The sequence below is a fragment of the Schistocerca piceifrons genome, chromosome 2 (assembly GCF_021461385.2).
Source record: "Schistocerca piceifrons isolate TAMUIC-IGC-003096 chromosome 2, iqSchPice1.1, whole genome shotgun sequence".
NCBI classification, from domain to species: Eukaryota; Metazoa; Arthropoda; class Insecta; order Orthoptera; family Acrididae; genus Schistocerca; species Schistocerca piceifrons.
Window position 1 is genome coordinate 968,824,483 of NC_060139.1, and position 17,790 is coordinate 968,842,272.

Below are 17,790 nucleotides of genomic sequence, written 5' to 3' on the forward strand. Positions count from 1 at the left end.
AGTACTGGGAGATGAAGAACCTTCCAAAGGATAGAGTAGCATGGAAAGCTGCATAAAACCAGTCTCAGGACTGAAGACCACAGCAACAACAACATCGTTTCTTCTGTGGTGGTTTTCACATACTCTGCCACAGATAGTATTTCACACTCTTTGAATAATCATTTATAATAGCAAAATTAGTAATTATACTTTTCCTCACAAAATTAAGAGCCCTTTTGAAATTCAATTAACAGAAATACATTTAAATTATTTGTTACAGTAAGCATTATACATCGAAATGTTCTTTTAACTTTCACTTTGGAAGCGTGCTGTGAGAGAACATTACAGTGAGTCACGTCTTATTACAAGGTTACGGAATAATAATCTGTTGGGAGGTTACACAAAATTTGAATGTTATACATATTTTTTTCCTGTTGGGAGGTTACAGGAGGTTGCAGAATTCTGACTCCGCACTTGCTGAGCATGTACTGGGTGAGGGCCACAACTACCAGCCAGTGTCCCATGAACTTCACTTTGCAAACAAAGGCGATAAACTCAACCTACTGGAACCTCTGGAAATTAACAGACATCTAGCACACAGTCCAGATCTAATCCTAAACGACCAGACACATTTCAACACATCCCCTCTCCTAAACTTTATATAATCATCTCTGTTTTCATTTCTTCCCACACTGTCTGTTCCAAAATTTTCCTCTATTGATGAAGTTATTTTGTTTTATTACAGTTTCCTATGTATTCCGTATAGACTGTAGTGTCAATTTTTAAGGCTTTCTTTTAACTGTCACTTGTGTTACTGTCCATGTTTAACACCTCTTATAGTAGTCTCATCAAATATTGTTTATATTGTACTTGGTTCATTTATTTAATGCAAACTGTTACATAGCCACAGCTTTAAATATGTTTATGTTAAAATGCAGTACCAGCACGCTCTAAAAGATTGCATTACTGTATGTTCCCTCAAACTCCCCCATTTTGCTGCATTTACTTGTTTCTGTTTATGTTACTGATATTGCTTAAGTTCCTTATGTTTTCTGTAGTTACATTGATAGTTGTTTCTTGTGTTAATTGGTTTATGTAGCAGTCTCCATGTTTTATACCTCCTGATGTAGCCTTGTCAGGTACTAATTTTATTTTCAAAAAATGGTTCAAATGGTTCTAAGCACTATGGGACTTAACATCTGAGGTCATCAGTCCCATAGACTTAGAACTACGTAAACCTAACTAACCTAAGGACATCACACATCCATGCCCGAGGTAGGATTTGAACCCACGACCGTAGCAGCAGTGCGGTTCCAGACTGAAGCGTCTAGAACTCCTCTGCCACTGCAGCCAGCTAATTTTATTTTATTTTAATTAGTTTTGTTTAGTAATAGAAACTGTTATATAGGCATGCTGTTGCTATTTTGCGTTATTGTTTTTCTTGACTACTCCATTTTTTATTCATTTACTGTCTATTTTTTTTTACTTCCTCACTGCATTGCCACCACACTATCAAAGATGTTACTTGTGTATGTTTCTGCTTCAGTCTAGACGTCTAACTTCTCTTCCAATGTTGTTTGCAAATATTGTAACTTCTTTGGTGACAATACCCAGTAAACGGCTGAAGATGGCCTTGTAAGCCGAAACTCGGTTAACACAACAAAATATTAATACTGTAGAACAATAGAAACTGGTGCTTTTCATTTATTACATTTTCATTATTATTTACCAAGAACCGACGAAAGATCCTGTTAACATGATGAAAATGTAGTTTCTGGGCTTCTTGTTATCTGAAATGGTAGAGACTTTCTTCTCCAAATAATACACATAGTAAGTGCTCAGTTTAATTTTATGGTCGGTTTTTTAATTTATTTTGTAAAAAATTAAATTTACAATGGCTTGTCACAAAATATTAGCTGAAACTGTTTAACAACTCATCTGTGTCACTTGTTGCTACAGTTGGAGAACATGGGGCGGAAGTCAATTGTTTCAGTTTAAGATGGCGAGTCTCAAGGCTAACATAATATCTTTGTTGTTGCCTTTATATAGTACCTTTAATACACTGCACTTACGACATGCCTGAAAACTGCATTTTTATGAAGATCAAGCCTCCGTGGATGTAAATAGTAACAACATAACTAAAGTTTTTTTGTAATAAAGCAGACAACACACCTACTAGTAATGAGGTATAAGGCAACAACAAGTACGATGTTCTCTGCATAAAAGTTTCAAGCATGTGAGGATCAGACGTCTGGTCTAAACCACTTTGCTCACTCTCTCATTTTGATTCCGTGTAATCCCACGGAGACACTTCTTTAGTAACTCAGAATCAGAGCGGTCTCTGAAATTTTACTTTACAATACCCATGTTAACATTTGGTAGATAGTAATTATCTGCATAAACATGCTTTGGTCCTTGGAACCTATCTTATTTGAACCAAGTTGCTATTCCGTTTATACATAATCCATATAACGGTTCAAAATTAGTAGGCAGAGCAAATTGTACTCTGTGGAGTATATCATTCTACTTCCACATACAACAAAGCAAATATTATTAATTGTCATGTTCTTCCGAAATCACAAAATCAGCAATATGACTTTCACAGACAAGGAGAGAAAGAGTGGTGATTGATGGAAAAAGAAATATTTGCACAAGCAAGATAGACAAAACACTGAACTTGCTTAAAGAAGGAGAGTTGAAGAGTTACCTATTGACTCCGAAAATCATACCCATTACCCAGGAATTCACGAACTGTTGTTAAAATTTCAGACATCATTTTTCACAAATATTCCCTTTCGCTATATAGGGAATATTTTCAGGTCAACTACTAGTTATAACAACCAACAATTTGCAGTATTTGTACTGCATATTCACACATTTTATAATTGTTTTAATTTCTCGAGTTGTAAAATAATATATTAGCTGAAGAATAATTACCATTGTATTGAATTTCCTTTGAGAACAGGCGTCAAATGAAACCATCACGTCTCTATGAGACAATTATCTTTATAGGTCATACAGCATGTCCATTAATTTACCATGACAGGTATAGGAGGGTATGGATTTCCTGAAAGAGTGCAGTATAATAACATATGGTGTGTGCTTAACCATGGCCCCTTAAAGTATGCTGTGCGGGAAAAATGTGTCTTTAAGTATGTGCACAAACTTTAAATAGATTCATACTTCATAAGTTAATAAGATACAGGTCTGATCCACCATGGTACAAAAAACACGTCAGACCACTGTTGCAGAAGCAACGAAGAAAGCATGTCAAATTCAGAAGAAAGCAAAATCACCAAGACTGCTTAAGTTTCACGGAAGCTCGAAATTTAGTGCGGAAGTCACTGCGGGATGCTTTTAATAGTTTCCACAATGAAATATTGTCTTAAAATATGGTAGAAAACCCAAAGAGATTCTGGTCGTAGTATACGAATGGCAAAAAACAGTCAATACCGTCACTGCGCGATAGCGATGGGAGTGTTACCGATGATGGTGCCACTAAAGCTGAGTTACTGCATAAAGTTTTCCGTAATTCCTTCACGAAAGAAGACAAACTAGATATTCAAGGATTCGAAACCAGAACAGCTGTTAGCATGAGTGACATAAAAGTAGATATCTTAGGTGTTACGAAACAACTTAAGAAAGGCAAGTCTTCCGGTCCAGATGGTACGTCAATCAGGTTCCTTTCAGAGTATGCAGGCACAATAGCGCCTTTCTTACCAATGAAATACAACCGCTCACTTGACGAAATGACTGTTCCTAAAGACTGGAAAGTAGCAAAGGTCACACCAATATTCAAGAAAGGAAATAGGAGTAACCCACTGAATTACAGACCCATATCACTGACCTCAATTTGCAGAAGGAGTTTGGAGCATATACTGAACATTATGAATCGCCTTGAAGAAAATGACTTATTGGTACATAACCAACACGAATTCAGAAAATATCGTTCTTGTGCAACGCAGCTAGCTCCTTATTCCCATGAAGTAATGAGTGCTGTCGACAAGGGATCTCAGATCTATTCCATATTCCTCGATTTCCAGAAGGCTTTTGATACCGTTCCTCACAAGCGACGATTAATTAAACTGCGTTCATAGGGAGTATCGTCTCGGTTGTCTGACTAAATTCATGATTTCCTCTCAGAGAGGTCACAGTTCGTAGTGATAGACGGTAAATCATCGAGTAGAACAGAAGTGATATCTGGCGTTCCGCCAGGTAGTGTCATAGATCCTCTCCTGTTCCTGATTTACATATACACTACTGGCCGTTAAAATTGCTACACCACGAAGATGACGGGCTGCAGATGAGAAATTGAACCGACAGGAAGAAAATGCTGTCATATGCAAATGATTAGCTTTTCGGATCATTCACACAAGGTTGGCGCCGATGGCGGCACCTACAAAGTGCTGACATGAGGAAAGTTTCCACCGATTTCTCATACACAAGTTCTAGGCGCTCAGTCCGGATCCGCGCGACTGCTACGGTCGCAGATTCGAATCCTGCCTCGGGCATGGATGTGTGTGATGTCCTTATGTTAGTTAGGTTTAAGTAGTTCTAAGTTCTAGGGGACTGATGACCTCAGATGGTTCAAATGGCTCTGAGCACTATGGGACTCAACTGCTGTGGTCATAAGTCCCCTAGAACTTAGAACTACTTAAACCTAACTAACCTAAGGACATCACACACATCCATGCCCGAGGCAGGCTTCGAACCTGCGACCGTAGCGGTCGTGCGGTTCCAGACTGTAGCGCCTTTAACCGCTCGGCCACTCCGGCCGGCGATGACCTCAGATGTTAAGTCCCATAGTGCTCAGAGCCATTTGAACCATTTGAACTCATACACAAACAGCAGTTGACCGGCGTTGCCTGGTGAAACGTTGTTGTGATGCCTCGTGTATGGAGGAGAAATGCGTACCATCACATTTCCAACTTTGATAAAGGTCGGATTTTAGCCTATCGCGATTGCGGTTTATCGTATCGCGACGTTGCCGCTCGCGTTGGTCGAGATCCAATGACTATTAGCAGAATATGGAATCGGTGGTTTCAGGAGGGTAATACGAAAGACCGTGCTGGATTCCAACGGCCTCGTATCACTAAGAGTCGAGAGGACAGGCATCTTATCCGCATGGCTGTAACGGATCGTGCAGCCACGTCTCGATCCCTGAGTCAACAACAGATGGGGACGTTTGCAAGACAGCAACCATTTGCACGAACAGTTCGACGACTTTTGCAGCAGCATGGACTGTCCGCTCGGAGACCATGGCTGCGGTTACCCTTGACGCTGCATCACAGACAGGAGCGCCTGCGATGGTGTACTCAACGACGAACCTGGGTGCACGAATGTAATACGTCATTTTTTCGGATGAATCCAGGTTCTGGAATGATATTTTCACTCTGCAGCGAAGTGTTCGCTGATATGAAACTTCCTGGCAGATTAAAACTGTGTGCCGGACCGCGACTCGAACTCGGGACCTTTGCCTTTCGCGGGCAAGTGCTCCAGCAACTGAGCTACCCAAGCACGACTCACGCCCCGTCCTCACAGCTTTACTTCTGCCAGTACCTCGTCTCCTACCTTCGAAACGTTACAGAAACTCTCCTGCGAACTTTGCAGAACTAGCACTCCTGAAAGAATGGATATTTCGGAGACATGACTTAGCCACAGCCTGGGGGATGTTTCCAGAATGAGATTTTCACTCTGCAGCGGATTGTGCGCTGATATGAAACTTCCTGGCAGTTTTAATCTTTTCAGGAGTGCAAGTTCTGCAAGGTTCGCAGGAGAACTTCTGTAAAGTTTGGAAGGTAGGAGACGAGGTACTGGCAGAAGTAAAGCTGTGAGGACGGGGCGTGAGTCGAACTTGGGTAGCTCAGTTGGAAGAGCACTTGCCCGCGAAAGGCAAAGGTCCCGAGTTCGAGTCTCGGTCCGGCACACAGTTTTACTCTGCCAGGAAGTTTCAATCCAGGTTCTGTTTACAGCATCATGATGGTCGCATCAGTGTTTGACGACATCCCGGTGAACGCACATTGAAAGCGTGTATTCGTCATCATCATACTGGCGTATCACCCGGCGTAATGGTATGGGGTGCGATTGGGTACACGTGTCCGTCACCTCTTGTTCGTATTTTCGGCACTTTGAACAGTGAACGTTACATTTCAGATGCGTTACGACCCATCGCTTTACCCTTCATTCGATCCCTGCGAAACCCTACATTTCAGCAGGATAATGCACGACCGCATGTTGCAAGTCCTGTACGGGCCTTTCTGGATACAGAAAATGTTCGACTGCTGCCTTGGCCAGCACATTCTCCAGATCTCTTACCAATTGAAAACGTCTGGTCAATGGTGGCCGGGTAACTGGCTCGTCACAATACGCCAGTCACTACTCCTGATGAACTGTGGTATCGTGTTGAAGCTGCCTGGGTAGCTGTACCTGTACACGCCATCCAAGCTCTGTTTGACTCAACGCCCAGGCGTATCAATGCCGTTATTACGGCCAGAGGTGGTTGTTCTGGGTGCTGATTTCTCAGGATCTATGCACCGAAGTTTCGTGAAAATGTAACCACATGTCAATTCTAGTATAATATGAGTACACGTTTATGATCTGCATTTCTTCTTGGTGTAGCAATTTTAATGACCAGTAGTGTAAGATTTAGGTGATAATCTGAGCAGCCTCATTAGATAGTTGGCAGATGACGCTGTAATTTACCGTCTAGTAAAATTATCACACGGTCAATTACAATTACAAAATTATCTAGAGAGAATTTCTGTATGGTTCGAAAAGTGGCAATTGGCACTAAATAAAGAAAAGTGCGAGGTCATCCACATGGGTACTAAAGATGCTACAAACCCACTCAATAGACACCCTACATTACACTTGTCCATCCTCTGCTGGAATATTGCTGAGCGGTGTGGGGTCCTTACCAGGTAGGATTGACGGAGGACATCGAAAAAGTGCAACGAAGGGCAGCTCGTTTCGTGTTATCACGCAATAGGGACGTGAGTGTCACTGATATGATACACGAGTTGGGGTGGCAGTCACTGAAACACAGGCGTCTTCTTTGCGGCGAGATCTGTTTACTAAATTTCAATCACCAACTTTCTCTTCAGAATGCGAAAATATTTTGTTTACAGCCACCTGCGTAGAGAGAAATGATCATCACAATAAAGTAAGAGAAATCAGAGCTCGAACTGAACGATTAGGTGTTCCTTTTTCCCACGCGCCATTCGAGAGTGGAATGGATGAGAAGTAGTATGAAAATGGTTCGATGAACCCTCTGGCAGGCTCTTAAGTGTGAATTGCAGAGTAACCATGTCGATGTAGATGTAGATGTAGTTTTTTACTGCTAGCATCATTCCCCTACATAGAAACTGGCAGCAGCCCATTCTCAAATTCATCATGAAAGCCTCGATCGGAAAGTTTTGGAGAGCCAACCTTGAATAATTTGAGACGTTCAGCTTGAAGAATTTGTTACTGAAGTTTGATCACAAATTACACAGTTCTTCTTTAGCCTTTCAAAAATTTTTCAGGCCTTTTATATGACTGCCCATGTATTTATCAGGCCACCCAATTTTATATGGATGCCCATGTATTACTCAGAGCTGCGTATTAGGTAGAGAGACTTCAAGAATATTTCCACTGTAAAAAAGATGCTTCTGCCCACTATGTCCTTAACGACTCGCACTATGTTATGTTTCCTTTTTAATTTTTTACCTTTAATGTCGTAACTTTCATCCAGCCATTGTGCTTCAAATACAACGGAATGGTCAGATATGTGTGATTAAGTTTAGTGACTTATATTTTTATTGATGACGTTATCTTCAAACAGTACCGCGGACATTCATCTGCTTATGTTGACAAATATTCGTATCTTGATGAATGCAACTTAAGGTCTCACTAGCGACAGGTTCCCTCTAAATGGCAGCACCATCTATGAGCAGTCTAAAACAGCTACATGCCTATCCCTTCTATTATTGCTGCTTCCTACGTTACGCTGAGTTCCGGTTAATATTCTTTTCGGAAGATATGCTAGGATCTAGAAAACATAAATTCCAGATGTGGTGAGGAATTTGATGAGGCATGTAACGATTTTTGCGTATTTGCATCATATTTTTGTAGAATTTGATGATTTTACAGTATATAGTAAATAAAACGTTAATGGGGTTTTTTCATTGCTGGTTTAATCAGAATTAATTTTTATGTTTCATAAGAACACTTCCATCAATTAATTTGGCTAACTTCAACTACAAAGAGTTGAAATCCTTTAATGTTTCCTGGTGCGCTAATCTTGCATCACTAGAAAACACCACGCCAAATACGGCTAGGCGGCGCTGGTGGTCCAGTAGGTTGAGGTCCTCCAGTAGGCTGAGGTTCGCCAGTTGGCTGGGGGCCACCAGTTGGTTGAGGCTCTCCAGTTGGTTCAGGACCTCCAGTTGGTGGACCTGGTGGTCCAGTTGGTTCAGGACCTCCTGTTGGTTGACCAGTTGGATCAGGACCTCCGGTTGGTGGGCCTGGTGATCCAGTTGGTTGTGGCCCCTCAGTTGGTCCAGGAGGGCCAGGTGGAGTTTCTTGGCTGCGGCATGCTGATACCTGTAGTGGAATGTCGTATTGTAAACTACACCATATTTGTAGATGGAAATTAAGTGGTATTCCTTCGGTAGGGAGATTAAGATTCCATTAATGTAGTTTTGAAATGATGACAAAGAATCGCAGAAATTATGACTTATACTATTAGTACTGAATTATCAGATGCATTTTGTTACCCTGACACACATTAGAAATCAGTCTTACCGTTTTATTGCAGAAACTGAATGAGTGTACATGATCAACCATTATTGTCTAGTGCTTCAAGGAATCACAAAGAAATGTAGGGCTATGCATTCATGCAAATTTGATGTAGTTTCGTGCCATTATTTGTTATTCGCCAGAAACGAAATAACAAATAACTACTGTTATGGCATACTTGATATCCCAGAACACCTAATGAAAAAGTTGTATAAGAAATAGTTAATGAATAATTTATATTTGTTGAAAGCATTAGCTTAGGAAGGGGCCTAAAAGTAATTTTGTTGTTTTCTCAGCAAAATAACAGTCACCGAAGAAAAGAGGATATAAATTGCGAGGATATAAATTGCAGATGACAATAGTGAAGCCATGTGTTTCTGAAACACACAAAATTGTTGATATCGAATATGAACTTCAGTGTTAGGACATATTTTCTGAAGGTATTTGTGTGATATGTAGCCCTGTACCAAAATGAAATATGGATGATAAGTACTTCAAACAGGAAGAGAATAGAAGCTTGGAAAAGTATTGCTTCAGAACCTTGCTGAGGATTAGACGGATAGACTGTTGAGGAGGTACTGAATACAATTGCAGAAACAAGAAGTTTATAGCACATCATTATGAAAAGAAGTGATCGCTTAATAGGACACATCCTGAGGGGTCAGGTTGGCAATAGAAGGTAGTGTGAAGTGTGTTGAGTGTGTGTGTGTGGGGGGGGGGGGGGGAGGGGACAGTAATGGGAGAGCAACGCATCACTTTATTAAGGTGGTTCAAATGGGTAGAGCTTCCAGTAGTTAGAGACGAATAGGATTGCTCAGGTTAGACTAGCAGGGGGACCTTCACAAGTAACTACACTTAAGAACTAGGTGTTTTTATTATTTTTACAGACTACCAGTCCTCAGAGAAAAAATTCGTCAATGGAATATACCGAACAGTTCTGAAGAAATGGTGTTAAATTACCTTTGAAACTTGCTTTCCTGTATGTCAAATATTTTATGATATTATGGAAATGATCAGAAATCTTTGTTGACAGATATTCAGCTCCTTTCTAAGTCACTGACCTCTTTAATAATGGATAACATAGGTTTTTCTTCTTCTATCTTGTAGGTGTGGATTAAAAGGAGAAAATGTACCGTTGGAGTAAGACACCACTGGCATTCTTATGTTCTGGGTGCAAATATGACATATAAAAGTAATAGTTGTCGTATCCATAATTGGTGATGCTGTTGATGAAGTCAAATCCTCAAGGTGGCCATGGTGGAAGGCAGGAGTGACATGAGAATCATAACCCTGAAGCACTTGGAGAAAATCGGAGAAATTCTGAACTGGATTATTGTCAATCAATAAACATCCCTAGCGTGACTAGTAGTGAGGGCGCCGACTATGAGGACGTAACTCGTAAAAATGGCACAAAACAAACGACGTTAATGTTCATGACAGTCCCAGTGCTGTTTCAAGTCTAGGAGTCTAATCTACAAAGAAAGATATCGGCGTATGAAGAAAATCAAAAGGAACTGACGTTCGTGTCTCATTCTCGACATCGTGTCTCGTTCTCGACACCACAGTAGATTCTATTGACACCCCAAATGTCTGCAGAGAGTTCCAGTTGAATTAGCATCAGATCATCTTTTACTTACTCTGAAGCGCCAAACAAATTGGTAAAGGTTTGCGTATTCAAACACAGAGATGTGCAAACAACTAGAATACGGCGCTGCGGTCGGCAAAGCCTATACAAGACAACAACTGTCTGACGCAGTTGTCAGATTGGTTTTTGCTGCTACAATGGCAGGTTAGCAAGATCTAGGTGAGTTTGAAGTGGTGTTATAGTCGGCGCACCAGCGATGGGACACAGCATCTACGAGGTAGCGATGAAGTAGGGACTATCCCGTACGACCATTTTACCAGTTTTGCCGGCAAAACATCAAATCTCCGACATCGCTGCTGCCGGTAAAAGATCCTGCACGAAAGGCAGCAACGACGACTGAAGAGCATCGTTCTAAGTGGTAGAAGTGCAGTCCTTCCGCAGATTGCTGCAACATTTCAATGCTGGGCCGTCAACAAGTATCAGCTTGCGAACCATTCAACGAAATATCATCGATATGGGCTTTCGGAGGCGAACGCCCACTAGTGTACCCTTGATGACTGCACGACACAAAGCTTTACGCCTCGCCTGAGCTCGTTAACACCGACATTGGACTGTTGATGGTTGGACGAGTCTCGTTTCATATTGTAACGAGCTTATGAACGTGTACTTGCATAGAGTCAACCTCATGAAACCATGGACACTGCATATCAGCAGAGGACGGTTCAAACTGGTGGAGGTTCTGTAATGGTGTTGGGCGTGTACAACTGGTGTGATTTGGGACCCCTGATACGTCTGGATACGACTCTGACTGGTTATACTTATGTAAGCATCTTATCTGATCACTTGCAACCATTCATGTCGATAGTACATTCAAAAAGAGATTTGGTCAATTCCGACAGAACAAAATGACACCCCACATATCAGGAATTGCTACAGAGTGGCTCCAGGAACACTCTTCTGAGTTTAAACACTTCCGCTGGCCACCAAACTCCCCAGAAATGAACATTATTGAGGATATCAGGATGCCTTGCAACGTGCTGTTCAGAAGAGAACTTTACCCCCTCGTGTTCTAACGGATTTATGGACAGCCCTGCAGGATTCATGGCGTCAGTTCCTTCAAGCACCACTTCAGACACTAGTAGAGTTCTTGCCACTTCGTGTTGACCTGTTGTGGCACTTCTGCGTGCCCACGGGGGCCCTACAAGATGTTAGGCAGTTTCTTTCGCTCTTCAGAGTAAAATGAGATGGCAATTATATTGTTATGGAATTTATATCCAGCACCACTTTGCAGTGTGACAAGACCTATAAAGATAAGACTGGGTAATTTAACTGAAGTGAAAATCTTAACAGGATGGGTATGTAGTAAACCAATGTGTATGTCATGCAATCATCTCTTTTCAACAACTCTTGTTTTTAACTTCAATGACCTTCAGTGTGGACTTCATTCTCTATTGTAATCAGTAAATCAAAGGGATAGTCTATTGGAGATAAGCAGATTACACCTAGGAAAAGATGTTCCTTACTCAATGTTAGGTTCATGTATATTGTAGCATACTGACCATATCTGTATGTCATGCAATCATCTCTTTTCAACAAATCTTGCTTTTAACTTCAATGACCTTCAGTGTGGACTTCATTCTCTATTGTAATCAGTAAATCAAAGGGACAGTCTATTGGAGATAATCAGATTACGCCTAGGGAAAGATGTTGTTTACTGAAGGTTACGTTCATATATATTGTACCATATTGACCATATAAGACCATATTAATGTGAGCTACAGCGGTGTATTTTAGCAGCATTGCCAGCAGGCTACCGCAGAATATTCGCATTGTGATAATTTGACAAAGACGATGCACTGAAGCGAGGACTCAACAGGACTGCACAAGCTCCTGCAGCAAGTGGGAAGGCAGATTTCTACATTGGTAGTGATAGTGGTGTTTTAGGATGTGTTACTGGTACTGGCGCATATGCACAACAAGTGTGCCACTGTCGACTGTAAGTACTGGATGGTTTGCAACGAAATTATTCTCAGGTTTGCATGACAGGATTGTGGTAGACGAGGTCATCACATGAGCCTGCAGCAGAAGTCACCAGTTTGAGGTCACAGCAGGGGAACAGATCTACACACTAAGTCCCTCTCGGATTTAGTGCCACAGCGCAGCAGGCGGTCCCAGGTCTACCTCAGCAACTAGGCAGACTCCTGCTCAGGTTGGTGCGGGTCATACCCCCCCCCCCCCCCCCCCCCCCGCCATGCATGCCAGCCATCTTCCACCATCGGAGAACGTGCGCCCCTAAGCGATGGGCATTTCCCACTATGACACAACCGAGGCACCACACAGGGCTGTAGTAGCTTATGTAACGAGGCCGCCAGCGCATCGTAGAGACTCTGCGTCAGCACCGTGAGGCATGCAGGCAGGCAGCCCAGCAGAATTCAGAGCAAGTCGTCCACTGACCTGGTGTGCTACGCAGATGCTTCAATAAAGAATTTTTGACTTTCTCTGGGACCTCTTGTGCTCCCTCTTCGTCGCAATCACTCATCCCTGCCATGGTGGCGCTGTCTATACTGACGGAAAAATATTGTAGTATCAAGAAAGACTTGTGCAACACAAACTAAAATTGGTATGCGTGTTTCTACACGTAAAAAATGATGTCTATTCAAATTTCGCGCCAGTCGCATAAGAGTCAGGCTAGTTGCGCCAGTATAAGAATGTAAATCAGGTTGCTGGATGCTCCTTCTGTGACATTGTAGAAAGACTTGGTAGGAATGTAGCCACTGTATTTGGTTCCTGGCAAAAGTGCTCACGAGAACCTTCAGCAGGAAGAGGCACGTGGCTCTACAGAGACGGAAGACCATCGTGTTCGGTGTATGGCTCTGGCGCATCGTAGAGCGTCTGCAGTAGCAATTTGAGCAGCAGCGGGAACCGCAGTGACTCTGGTCTGAGGTGCAATCGATTTCGTATGACAACTGGACCACCCTCGCGATTACCCCACCCACCCTGACTGCAAAATTGTACGTCAGTCTGATGATTCGACCTGTCGTGCTGCCATTCATAAACGGCAACAAAGGGCGTGTTTTCAAACTGGTTAACGCTCACCCACGTACCCCTGTTGTAACTCAATATGCTCTACAGTGTGTCGTCATACTGCAGATAAGGCTCCAGTCGAGCACATGTGGGACATCATCGGCTGACAACTCCAGCATCATCCACAAACAAGATTAACCATCCTTGTATTCACCGACCAAGTGCAAAAGGCGTGGAACTCATTACCGCAAACTAACAGCCGGCACCTGTACAACAGATCGCATTCACATTTGAATGCTTTCATTCAACATTCTGGTGGCTACACCGATTATTAATATACCAGCATTTCACATTTGCATTGGCTTATCTCGCACTTACGTTAACCTGTGATCTTGTAAAGTTTATCTTTTAAATATGTTACCTAGGCAAATATAATCCCGAAATTTCATTACTCTACATGAATTATTTTTTGGTGTTTCGGTTTTTCCCGTCAGTATATGATATTTAATTCCTCGTTCTGTTTAACATCAGAGTGGAATAAATAAGCAAGCGAACCGGTCCAGGTAACCAGCTTCTAGAATATAGAATAAGATTCTTGCGTCACATGTGGTAAATTGTTCTGTTACTCTGCAGCAATACTTTAGGATTTTGATATATAATGAGTTCAATATTTATCCTCCGGATTAATTGCTGTGTTTTGAAATCCGATATGTAGCTGTGTATTATCAAAGTTGTACTACTTAGATTTTAACCTCAACATTAGTGAGATAAAGAGACTGACCGAAATAACATCACTTGAAGATAGGCTTTTGTAATGGATCACATATGCAGTTCCTGGGAGCCTTTATGGACAGAACAAGCGAAAATTCAACCTCTCTAACGACATGACAAATGGTAACGAACGTATGCTGAACCAGACGCTAAAAAATTTCTTGAACCCTTTCAGTGCACCAGAATTCATAAAACAATGTAGATATGCAGATGGAAGACCATTAGAAGCATTATAAATTGAGCGCCAGATCGACACGAGAAAGAAAATGTGCTGGCATTTTTCTAAGTTCACCTTGCACCCAAAAAGTACTGAGACTGATTTTATAGCTGACTTACAAGCGATTTAGCGCAGTAACTACTGTGGAAACCTGAAAAACTGTGAAACAGAGATATAAATTCGACGATTCAGTCGTAATCAGCCAGTGTTAAGTACATAGTCGACGTGCGACCGTAATGTGTAGCCATTGTTGAGACAAAAATCGTAATGGAGCAATATCTCTAAGTGTTCAAGAAGAGAAGGAAAGAGTGTACAAGGCGTGTCCCATTCGTCTTGACTCCTGAACGAAAGCGACGAAGCCTGGGCACCTGCCGTGACTAGCATAAAATGAAACACGTGGACAAATCTTTTCTGGAACAAATCATCACGGGTGATGAGATTTGGTGTTATGAAATCTAAGTTATCGCAAAATGACAAAATGCAGAAAATCACGTGAAGTGTTAACGATTTGACGCCATAACCGCCATTCAGACCAATGTGACACACCAGTTGAACAACATCACAAAAACAGATTTTACTGACAGTTGCTCATGGGTGTATGAATGTTCTGTGCGTATTAATCAAGTGGGGAAGAGGAGGTGTATGTAGAACGCCTTAAGAGTTGAAACCACCAACTTAATTTATCTGTACTTTGTATTAATCCATTCTCGAAACTTTCTGGACTGATGTCGTACGATTTAGGAAATCCACCAGCAGTCACGTGTGGATGGTCCGAGAGTGATTGCAACAGTCACAATGTTATAGTCCAGTAAGAATAAAGATGATAATTATTCACCAAAATTATGCATTAATAGTTTATAACGATTCACGCGAAGTTGATAAATTTGGTACAATCTCGTAACTCACTTAACTTGTACGTGTAGAACTAGTATGAAGTCGCTTACAGATCCGACGAACTTGCAAATAATTTTCTACCCTTAGATTTGAGAATACCATGTTAAGGCTACCTTTTGCAGCATACAGTGTTTACACGTGAATGTAGATATAAGTACCAGTAAATATACGTGGGGCACAAATGTCGATAAAGCCTCAGATCTTACTACTCACCAGAAGACACAGGAGGAGAGCTGCCACTGTCGCCCTCATGGTGATGGAAGTGTTGTTGTGAACATGGGCTGCAGAGCTTTTATAAGGCTCTCCTCTGCATGATGTGGAGTACTCGTGATTCCGTGACTCTTCATCAAAGGGACCGAGCAGAGACTGCAGTCCAAATGCGACAGTGGAGCATCTGGCTGTATCACAAGGTCACAGAGCACAGCTGCGACGAACTGAATATCTTATTGTCGCTCAGGTCTTCATCGACACCCGCTTGTTCGTAGGTGGCTGCCTCAAAGAAATAATGAACCAACAACTCATGACGAGAGTACTTGTACATGAAACTTTTTGTGTCTTGACAGAACAAGAGAGAGGTCGTCTTAATCCGCACACTCCTACATCGATCTGCTGATTCTCAAACCCCATACTAAGTCCTCACTATTTTCCAGTGTATTAATTTGTAGAGTATCTGTAACATCCAAAAAGAAATTGGTCATGCGTTAGCGTAGTTACGTACAACGTTATCTTACGTATGTGCATGGTCTGATAATGTGGTATTAACGGTTTAAATGACTAATATACCTGTAGCTGCCCTGTGGAAGCTAATATTTGAAGTAAATCATCAACGCAATTTGTAGGGTAGGCATCCTGAAACTCATAAAGGAAGCACGTTTCTGTAGTTCAGGACAGGGTCATCATTTGGGAGAGTGTGGCCAGCCATATAGAGATACTCTACGTGATCAATAGTATCCGGACACCCCAAAACATACGTTTTCCATAGCAGGCCATATTGCTGACACTTACTGCCATGTACTCCATATCAGCGACCTCAGTAGTCATTAGACATTGTGGGGGAGCAGAAAGGAGCACTCCGCGGAACACACGATTCCGATCGTGGCGAACGGTCAAACAGACGGGAGGCCCTAGTCCCACGACTTGCTATGGCAGCAGGAGTGAAAGAAAATTAACAAACGTTCACACGGTGGTGTTATTGTGTGGTCGTGCTTTCCATGGAGGGAGCTTGCACCCCTTGCTGTTTTGCGTGGCACTATCATAGAGCAGGCCTACATTGATGTTTTTAGCACGTTATTGCTTCCCACTCTTGAGGAGCAATCCGGGGATTGCGACTGCATCTTTCTACCCGATCGAGCACCTGTTCACAATGCACGCCTGTAGTGGAGCAGTTACACGACAATAACATCCTTGTAATGGACTGGCCTTCACAGAATCCTGAGCTGAATGCCATAGAACGCCTTTGGGATGTTTTGGATAGCCGACTTCGTGCCAGGCCTCACCGACCGACATCGGTACCTCTCCTCAGTGCAGCACTCCATGAAGAATGGGCTGCCATTACCCAAGACGCCTTCGAGCACCTGATAGGCCGTATGCCTGGGAGGGTGGAATTGTCATCAAGACTGAGGGTTGGCCAACAGCATATTGAATCCCAGCACTACCGAAGTAGGGCGCGATAAAATTATAAGTCATTTTCAGCCAGGTGTCCGGATACTTTTGATCACGTACTGTATAGTGGAAGACGGGTAATATACAGTATTTACAAAAACTACTAGAGAACAATAAGACTGGAAGAGCTAGAAAGTAGTGCTCGGATTAAATAGGGTGTAAGACAGTCTTTCGCCCCTACTTTTCGATCGGTACAGCGAAGAAGCCATGACGGAAATAAAAGAAAGGTTCAACAGTGGGACATAAAATTCTAGGTGAAAGTATGTCAATGATGAGATTCGCCTACTGCATTACTGTCTTCAGTGAAGGTGAAGAAGAATTACAAGATGTGTTAAATGGAGTACAGAATATGGGGAAATGGGAATAGTGGAAACTTAGCATCACAAATGGAGAACACGAAGCAGACGTAGTTAAGGAATTCTGCTACATATGCGACAATATGTCCAATATACTCCACAATTCTCTCTCAACCGCTACTGGAGGCTAAACTGTTGACATTGAAATAATCGTCATGAAAATATTTAATTATTTGTCAATATACACGGTAAGGACAGATAACCTGAAAGAGTCTTCTTACATGTTGATGTCAATCATCAGACTTTTGTATCTCACTCAAAAACAAGATGGCTGTCGTTAATGCCCGCAGTTGAGATAATTCTTAAGATTTGGATTCTATTAAAACAATTTTTTTAACGTCGAAGACAGGCCACCTAGAATAATTTCAGATTTTTTCAGTAGTCCGGTGAAATTTACTTCATCTTACTGCTGAGGAACTTGGCTCTGTTTGAAAAAATATATAAAAAGCGTGAAGAAGAATAAAGTCTTGCCAATTGAAATGAAAAATATATTAATCGGCTCTCAAAGATGTCTTAATGAGAAG

General features: G+C 41.9%; 1 protein-coding gene across 1 annotated transcript; it reads right to left on the bottom strand.

Moving 5' to 3' along the window:
- Positions 1-8,131: 8,131 nt before the first annotated feature.
- LOC124776716 (proline-rich protein 2-like) lies at positions 8,132-15,620 on the bottom strand. Its single transcript, XM_047251830.1, has 2 exons — positions 15,462-15,620; positions 8,132-8,562 (listed from the first exon to the last, which is right to left on the bottom strand). The coding sequence occupies exons 1-2, from the start codon at positions 15,498-15,500 to the stop codon at positions 8,269-8,271; spliced, it is 333 nt and encodes a 110-aa protein (XP_047107786.1). The 5' UTR covers positions 15,501-15,620; the 3' UTR covers positions 8,132-8,268.
- Between the last annotated feature and the right edge of the window lie 2,170 nt (positions 15,621-17,790).